At 41.2% G+C, this 9477-nt stretch overlaps 1 protein-coding gene across 1 annotated transcript; it reads right to left on the minus strand.

Moving 5' to 3' along the window:
- Positions 1-3357: 3357 nt before the first annotated feature.
- On the minus strand, positions 3358-4710 carry GJA10 (gap junction protein alpha 10). The gene has a single exon (XM_026060822.1). The coding sequence runs from the start codon at positions 4708-4710 to the stop codon at positions 3358-3360; it is 1353 nt and encodes a 450-aa protein (XP_025916607.1).
- Between the last annotated feature and the right edge of the window lie 4767 nt (positions 4711-9477).

Raw genomic sequence — 9477 nt, forward strand, 5'->3', positions numbered from 1 at the left:
CCATCAGGTTGAGGCTAGCTCACTTGTATAGTTCATGATGCTCTAGTCATTGTGTTTAGACAGACTGAAAACAGTCATGTCATACAGTGACTGTCTCTTTCTATACTTTGCTATGTACTTTCCCTGATGCAATGGAGGTCTTGTTTTGGTGATCTATCCTTTGACCTTGATAGACCTAAAGTTTGACCAGCAGAGGCTGAAGAAAAAGGCATTTTTGACAGTGGATCAGACTCCTAAGAATCCTTTGGCCTAATAAGTTATTCAAGCTTTCTGTCTCTCTCATTTTTGCTTGCCATTCTAAATAATGGATAACCTTTGACAACAGAGTGACCAAGAATCTTAACAGAGTATGCAGACTGATTGTTTTGGGTGTAAAACTAATGAGCTGTAGCATAATTTTTTTCAAGGTTTTATGCCATAGTTGGACATGAGACAAAGAAATGGCTCTTTATTTCCACCAGTTTCCAGGCAAGGAAGTTTTATTTGGTCTGCAGTATGGCTAAAAAATGGTTGGTCTGTYGACTCCTACCAATGGGAAGGGCATTTCTTCCTTTATATATGTTGCTGGTTTGATTTGAACTGAAGTCCAAAATGCTGATGAATCCTCATGCCAAACATGCGTTTTGTGTTCGGCTTCCTATTGAACCATTTGTTGAGAGCTCACAGTGAAGCACTGGATGCGTTCTTTGTTAAAATTGAAAATTAACATTTCCTCCAAGGAGCTGCCTATGTTCTTTGAMGGATGCAGTTTTGTAACTTGATTGGAAGTAAGCACTTGATCATGATCTGGCCAACTACCATCCACAACCTAGTCTTCAGGTTTTGATGAAGAGGATGAAATCCATCATTGTGTAAATTTTACAACATTTCCTTGTCCCTGATCGTAATTTATTTATCTGTTAGAGACTCAGGTTTGACATGGAAATGGCATTGGTAGTATTGCTCAAAAACCTCTTGTCAGTGGATAAAGGTCAAGCATCCATAACTGTATTATTAGATCTGTTAGGTACTTTCAATGTTATTACTCACAGGATGTGGTTGACTTGTATGCAGAATCTTACAGTATGAGATGTATTTAGTGATCTTTGTGTAGCTTTGAGCTTTTCTTTCAGCTAAGGATATGGTGGTCATAGGCAATTGCAATCATCCTGCTATCTTAGTACAGCCTCAGCATGTGTTTGATTAGAAGCTGCTAGAATGGTTGTTGAAGTACAGAAAATGATATTTTCAATATTGAGATGATACTCCCTTCTCACCCAGCTAACACAAAGAATGCTATAACCAAATTCTACTACAAGCAGGGGTATGAAGGAAAACAGAAAAAATTCTAGCCAAGATGGAGGTATAGAGGATGGCTGGGAAATGTGTCAAAGCAAATTGAACAGCATCAATTCCTGTAAGTCTTTTGCTCTATTTATTTGGCTACTCAAGTTAGATTAATAAGGTCTGGGTTAGAATAGACTGTATTTTGGCTGTTTAGAAAACATTCATGGGTACAGATTCATTGCTATGTTAAAAAGCGCCTCTCCTTTGTCTGCATTATTGTTGCAATTCAGTATTAAGCAGGGAGGGCAGGAGATTTTCTTTGTACTTTGTACAGCTGGAATTTTAAAAATATTATTCCTTTTAAATGCTTTTTTTTAAAAAAATAGGAAAATTGTTTTTTTGAGTGCTCCTGTCACACAGGTAAATCTACTCACTCTTTATTTCCTTTATCAAAATATTAATATATGATGATTGTTTCCTGGAAGTCAGATTAAAACAGATCAATGCTGCATGCCTTTAACAACCAAAACTAAATAGTGAATATAGGGAAATACAGACCAGAAAGATATATGAGTTAATGCCCAACATTTTTATGATGCACTAGCAGATCCATACACTGAAACTGGTATTCATAAGTGCCTTGGCAATGTTGGTACCAAAGTGCATTTGCCAAAATAGTGACTGAATTGTATATAGAAGCAACTTTACTTTATAATATCATGTTCTATAAACACGATAGAGACATGAGTCACATTTTAAAATGCTAGAAACAGTCCCAAACATTGTGATCCACAAATGTAGCATGCCAAAACAGTGCTACTTTCAAGACTAACGACATTGCTTTGCAAGCTGAATATATTTCTTCAAGACCTCACCTGAAAGTTAACTTCATTGTCATTAAACTTTACAAGTTGCCAAGCAACTTGTATAAATTTTCAACAAGATGCTTCCCAAATCCTGTTTAATATCTTTTTGCTCTTCACTTTTTTAAAGGAACCTTCTCATGTGAATATCGAAAACCCCAGGAAATCAACAGGTTGGTCTCTAGCCCCTCTCCCCAAAGCAGAAAATGATTGTATTGCCTCTAAGTGAAAATTTAAAATGATTTATCCTGACTATTTACATGCTCTAGAAACTATAACTCCATGAAAATTTGAGCTCATAAATTGTTGATGAGAAGCAAGTGAGAGCATTTTCTGCTTCTTACTGCAGAGGTATTGTGGGGTTTGTTGTTGTTGTTGTTTTTTACGTTTCAAGAAGAGTGAGAGAAAATTGAATAGAATTGAAAACTTGAGTATTATGTGAAGCAATCTTCTGTCTATTACAAGCCCTATAAAAAGTTATTTAAGGGCATGCTCCTGGAAGCATTTGGTCTTTTGTCCTCAGAGGACAAATCTCATGATTCAGAGTCATCAGAACTCAAATTACTTTCAAAAAAATCTACTAGATGGCACTTGAATGCAAGCACTAGCTTTTTATTAACACTGAACATAAAGAAGTTTAGAGTGTGTGGCCACAGAATAGGAACAGCTGTTGAAAATGAAATTCTGTAGTTGTTGGATCTGTCATTGCAATTATTTGGTGTTTTATATGTAGATCTTTTGGCTTATTCATTGAGCAATTGTTCAGCCCACTGGTCGCCCCAAATAAACCCTCTGAAGCTGAGGGAAGTTAAGCCATTGGTTTCAATCCAGTCAAGACTTCTCTTCCTTACAGTTTCAAGAAGGCTGGAGCTGAGCAAGCTCCACTGGGCTAGATGACAGTCCATGCAGACTCAATTGGGAGATGTAAATAAGCTTAAATAAAATGAACTTCAGTGTCTGATAAAATGAACTTCAGATCCTGGGTGATGAATAATTCCCTAGTGAGGTTTTTGCCTCACCTGAGAGGGGGAGTCAACTGTGTGGAGCATGGCTTGCTCTGGAGGGCCCGCAGCTGTGCCATGTCGGGACTGTGTCATGAAGCCTAATTCTCCAAGGAGTCAAGCCGGCCCCCCTTGCCTCTGCCCGCTCCTCCCTGGGGGCGGGAGAGAAGAGCTGGCGCCCGAGTGTGTGCCCCCACCGCCTCTGGCCCACGCCCCGGCGGGTCCCGCTACCCCGGGGGTCGCAGGGCGCTACTTGCCATCGACACGCGGCGTCCCGTGGCGGCGGGCGGCGGGGGGCTGCCGGGCGGGCTGCCGTCCTCGCTGCGCTTCCCCTCGGAGCCGGGGCCGCCGCCGGAAGACGCGCTCTCGCTGTCGCTGCCCGGGCGGCTCTCGGAGAACACGCGGGAGAGGAAGCTGGACTTGCGGGTGCCCGCGCAGTGCCCGCTGTCCGGAGACCCGCAGCGGTCCTCCCCGAAGTCCCTGCAGATGCTCACCCGGCTGCGCTTGCGGGGCGTCCGGCGGGCGGTGGGAGCCGCTCCAGCTCCCGCTGCCGCCGCCGCTGCCGCCGCCGCCCCGGGGGCGCTGCCCGCGGCGGCCGGCGACGCCTCCTCGCTGCTGGAGGAGGTCGGCGGCGGCTGCTGTCCGTGGTGCTGAGCCGGGCCGAGCCAGCGCCGCGGCGCCGCGCGGAGCTCTCCGCGGTGCTGCTCTCCCGGCGGCGGCGGCAGGGCGGCGGCGGGGCGCGTGGGCCCGTCGTTGCTGGCCGCGCAGGGCGGCGGCACCGCGGAGCTCTGCTTGGCGCTGTAAAGGCTGGCCTCCTCCTCGGCCGGGCCCGCCGGCCGCCGCCGCGGCCCGTAGAGGGTCTTCTTTATCCTCTTGATGCCCARGTGGGCGATTTCTAGGATGCTGAGGAAGAGGGAGACCGCAGCAATGCTGTTCATGAGAATCATAAAGATGGTCTTCTCTGTGGGTCTGGATACAAAACAATCCACCGTGTTAGGGCAAGGGGGCCGAGTGCATTTGTAAAGGGGGGACATGTGAAACCCATATAAAAGATACTGACCTATCATAAAGCCCACTTCGACCACTGACCGGGTCAGGATATGTAGGACGTAGGTGAGCAGTAGGGACCCTCTCAGGGGTGCCTTATTCACTTTCTTCTGCTCTTCAAGCTTCTGTAGTTCCCTCTCCACTCTCCTGTGTTCCTCAGGCATGGGCTCCAGGTCTTCCAGCTGGGCCCTCAGGCAGGCTTTTTCCTTCTGTCGTTCTTTCTCAAGAGCCCTTAGCCTGTAGAGCACATGGCCCATGTAAACAAGAGATGGAGAAGAGACAAATATAATCTGCAGTACCCAGTATCTGATCAAAGAGATGGGGAAGGCTTTGTTATAACAGATATTGCTGCAGCCGGGTTGTTCTGTGTTGCAGATGAACTCAGACTGCTCGTCATCCCAGACATCTTCAGCAGCCACTCCCAGCACCAGCATCCGGAATATGAACAGGATTGTGAGCCAGATTTTGCCAACAATGGTGGAGTGGATGTGCACTTCTTCAAGGAAGCTGCCCAACAAATTCCAGTCCCCCATGGTCAGAGGTTCATATCTGAAATATAAATCTCTATTTTATTTTAATACACTATTGGATTCCTTTAGGAAATGACCCTTTTTAGTATTTCTTTTTAATAATGATGTTTCATATATATTCTGATAGCACGAGTGATCTTAGAAGTTCATCATTATTTTCCATTTAATGGGTTAATAAATGAGTACAGACATTATGGTTACTGCTGAAGGATGCAAATGTGAAATGTGTATTTTAAACTTTGAGAGAGACTGATTTCAGCTATAAGCCACAATACTTCTTAACTGCCTACAGTTTAACAGTATTTTCTTCCCACTGGGTAAGAAGTCAAAAAAATTTTTTTTTCCACTTTGCAAATCTACTGCCAACTATAGTTTAATTCTACACCCACTCTATTGCAATGTCTGTGACTTTGGCATGGCTTTGGGTATAAAACAACTAGAATAAGATTTAATGCTTATGGGCTTTGTTTCTGTGAGAAAGTTTYAAGATATGTGATAAACATTTTTCATTTTGTACCTTTTTTAGTGCCATCTATCCAGTATCTTGCTATCTACCAGAGTAAAAATCCACAGATTTCTCACTTGGATTCCAAAATTGTGAATACATAACTAATTTACACATAGCTAACTATACATGTATGAATAGTCTCAGTTCTTGAACATTCATATCCTAAGAGTGCTTGTAGGATTAATATTTTGAATTTTATTCATTTAAAGTCTTACTGAAGTCACCAAGAATTTGGCTTAATTATAAATTTCAACACACAAATAACAGGGAACACAAAATGGAGCAATACAAAGATTTTTAGCTGTGAGTGTGAGATGACCTGCTTTATTACCTCTTGCCCAGAAGCTTTGACTCATCAGCAATTTGATCTATACTCTGCTGCAAGATGCTTGATTTCCAAGGTATCCCCAAGCCACTTCTCTGGAAACTATTCAAGAGCTTCAGGTAATCTGGGAAATTGAACTCTAAGGTATTTGTCTGCTTACCTGTAAAAGCACAGTACATTGTGTTGTGCCCCTAGAATTCTTTCTGCTAATATGATAAATAAAATACTGAAAGCAGCTTGAATCGTATCTGCATGATGGGTTTCACAATTTTTTTTTATGTTATCATGTTTTTAGAAATTCCAAAATTCCACTAAATTACAACCCTTAGTAAAGTGCCAGTTCTAAGCTTTTTAAGASTGGTTGTTGCAGTGTCCACAATCTTACACAATTTTAATTGGTAGTCCAGCTGGGTGATATCACCATTATCAATATATCTTGGCTGCAGTTTATGATATGATACCACACAGCATGATTCTGCTTGGAGACTGTGTTTATCCACACCACAAGTAAATATTTTCAATTGTATCCAACAGTGCAGTCATTCTCTGCATATGCACCCTACAGTCTTTATTATTACATTTCTTTTTTTTCTGAAAATTTGAATCTCCACAATGAACTTCCCTTTTGCTCAAAGAAATTGTTCCAGAAACTTAACTGTTCTAGCAATTTCTTAGCCGCTATGATGCTTCTGGAAATCTTTTCCCACTCCCTCCCTCCCACATATATCACCAAAATAAGATACATTAAAAAAAAAAAAAACAGCAAGAATTATTGTAATCAATTTTCCTCATCTTTAAAGAACACTGTCAGATATTTCTTCTAACTTTATACAGCTTTCATTCAGAGTAGATATCAGATTTTGCAGCTTCATGGGTTGAGAGGTATAGAAGTGTTCATATGTCAAAATGTTTGCTAGATAATGCTACATCTGAAGCTAATAATATTGGACCTATTTTTCAGAACTTGCAAGTGAGGATACAGAACCTGTGTATAAAACAATTCATCTTCAGCAAAGTGGGAAGTAGAGCTTTCTGCAGCACAAGCTTGAGGCCCAAAGCACTCAAGAGGTCGAGGACTAGGGGGTGCTACTTGCTGGTTGCTGGGTATCACTTCCTCTGAAAGGTGACTGGCTGACAGCAGCGCACAGCACTTACTCAGAGGAATCTTGGGTGTATCTGCTCCTCACGAGGGGCTGATCCCTCGCTGAGATTGACAGATGCAAGAAAAAAGCCCCAGTGAGATGCTGAAGTATAAATCCAGGAATAAAASGGAAATGAGACCTGTTTTCATCCCAAAGTTGGAAAGATAGTGTCTTTCTAGCACTAGGAATTATCACGGTCCATTTTGGAATGTCGGGTTAAAATATCTGTTCAGGGAAAGTGAGGACAAGAAGAAGGGTATAAACATATTGTTCTGACTCTGCAGAAGTGTTTAATAGAAGCATTTGGTATTTAAACAGTTCTGCCCTGAGCCCTGAGCTGACAAGGGAGAGGAATTACAGGAGTGGCATAATTCACTCTTTAAGTGAGTTTATTATACTAGGACACTTCCCTCAGATCTGCACTGATATGAATATTTATATGGTGAAAGTGCTCTATAAAATAAAAAGGTAGTCTGTATCCATGCACGTCATAGTTTCAAAGAAATGAGCAAAAAACACTCTTTGCAAACTTGCTATAGTAATGTGCTTCCAGTAGTAATATTCCAGCTTTCTTTTCCTCTGGTCTTATTTGAGCTCTGTGTAACGGAGTAATCTTGAACATCAGTGATACCATTAATTCTAGTCTGACAAAATGTACAGTTCCTAGTACAGACTGTACATAGCTGTGACATTTTTCTTTATACTGTCTACTTTTGTGTTGGTCTAAATATTTCTGTATGTTATTTTAAACATTAAAAATTCATGAATATAATCAGTTAGAATCAGATGAAAAGTTACCATTTCTGTCRGAGGAAGTTTCTTTATTTCTTGTTTTCATTACTTCTTTGTTTCTTCATTTCTTTTAAAATTTGCTTGGTCTTTTTCCACAATTTAGATCATGTCTATATTAAATTTGTCCCAGGGTTTCATCAGCTGTGATTTGAAAAAGTGGAAGTAAAATTTCTCAGATTTTATAAGCTATAAATTAAAATACAACTGGAATTCAGTGGCCAAAATGAAAAGACATGTCATAATATGAAATCTTGTTTGTCCTGCAGCCTTTACACTTGAAAAATGCCAATATATTCATTTGATATTCTGAGAATTGCTAATCTGGTAACACCTGTTAACTGGCTCAATTGGTCCACTGATTATAACTATTATGAGGAAGTGAGTAATGACCTATACTTAAATTGTTAAAAAGACCCAATCTTCATAAAGTTATAGATTTGCTTAAAGATACTTCTTTTTAAAAAAGGTGAAATGTTAAGTTACAAATACTCCTGTTTTGTTTTTAATCTGAATTGCTTCAAGTCTGATATGTATCTACCTGCTCCATACTTCCCTAGGAAGATATTTTTTCCTGTCACTTACCTTATGAGAAAGCCCTTGGTTATTCTCTCCTAGAGCATTGCAGAAGGATCATAGTGCTGCTGCAAATTTCCCTTGAAAGTGCTAGAACTTCTTTTTTTTTTTCCAAGAGCCAAAGCATAGATGTGGTACACTGAGCAGACTTCACTGTTCTTCGTATCTGCATGCAGGATCACTCAGTCTGAACTATACATGCACAGTTTACAATCATCAGATGATAGGATGGTGCCTCCAGCCAAAATTATCATGCAATCATTTTAGTCAGTGGCACCTAACAAAGCCATTCCCTCAAGGCTCGGCCTGTACAGCAATAGTTTATAATATCCCTGTGCACTGTTTTAGTCAGTTCTTCAAACACTATGTCTCCACCCAGTTCCTAAATGAAAATGTGTTGTGTAAAATGGATAAATAACCACTCTTTACAGTGCTTTACATTTTCTTTACATTCCATTAGTTTCACTTTGAATCAATGCTGAAGGATCGATCGGTCATGTCCGATTTCATAGTCTGTTGCCTGGTGAGTTAATTTAATATGTGTTAGACTGATTCTTTGAAAATGGAGGCCACAGTAACCTAAACTCACGTCTTCAGCTAGAAACACAGGCTTTAGCAATTTACCCTTCCTTGGCTGAGGGAGGATGCTGCCACCCCTGCGCACTGTGCAGAGTTTATGTCTCTGATCAAGAGAGACAAGATCTAGAAAAAGAACATGAGTTCCTAAAGTGGGATTTTGGGAGAAATCAGGGCCACTGGATCTGAGGTTCTGTTACTAAAAACATTGGCTGCCTAATCCTAGCCAGGTCTAAATGGAATAGCCTAAATTAAATTCCTAAATGCCTAAAGGGAAGCAGTATTTTTTCACCTTTAAAGTGCTACAGGTGTCTGACAATCCTTCTTTTCAGTGTATCCAGAAGTGCTTCAGCTTGGTGTGCCCTTTACACTGACCACGATTCAGAGGTTCCTTCCTCTAAGTCCTATGAGGGGCTCCGGTTAATAGGCATTTTGAGACTGTACCTGATAACTGCTCTTTTCAGCGGTGCTGCAGCTCCTTTCCCAAGGAGATAGTGTTTTGGGAGCTAGATAGCCCATGGGATGAAATACCCCATTTTTATCTCTGTTGCTCCAGAACTCTTAGACTTTTCCTTCCCCCAATGCTTGCTTGCATTTCTTGTTTGGCTCATCGGGTTCAACTGCTGCCTCGCACGTTACTGTAAGGTGCCTCTGTCCTTTACCATGATTCTAACTTCAGGAGTCAGGTGAAATACATATGCTTCAATCTTATAAGGTGTGTGACAGATTTCCAATTCTTCCCTAAAGATATTCCCATTAACCAGTAGCTATTTCTCAAAAGACACTACTGCCGCCTCATTTGCTCTTTAATTTGGCTAAAACTGGCAATACTTTGCATTTATCTCAGATTTATG

This window comes from Apteryx rowi, unplaced genomic scaffold, assembly GCF_003343035.1.
Source record: "Apteryx rowi isolate R43461 unplaced genomic scaffold, aptRow1 scaffold_171, whole genome shotgun sequence".
In the NCBI taxonomy this organism is placed as follows: Eukaryota; Metazoa; Chordata; class Aves; order Apterygiformes; family Apterygidae; genus Apteryx; species Apteryx rowi.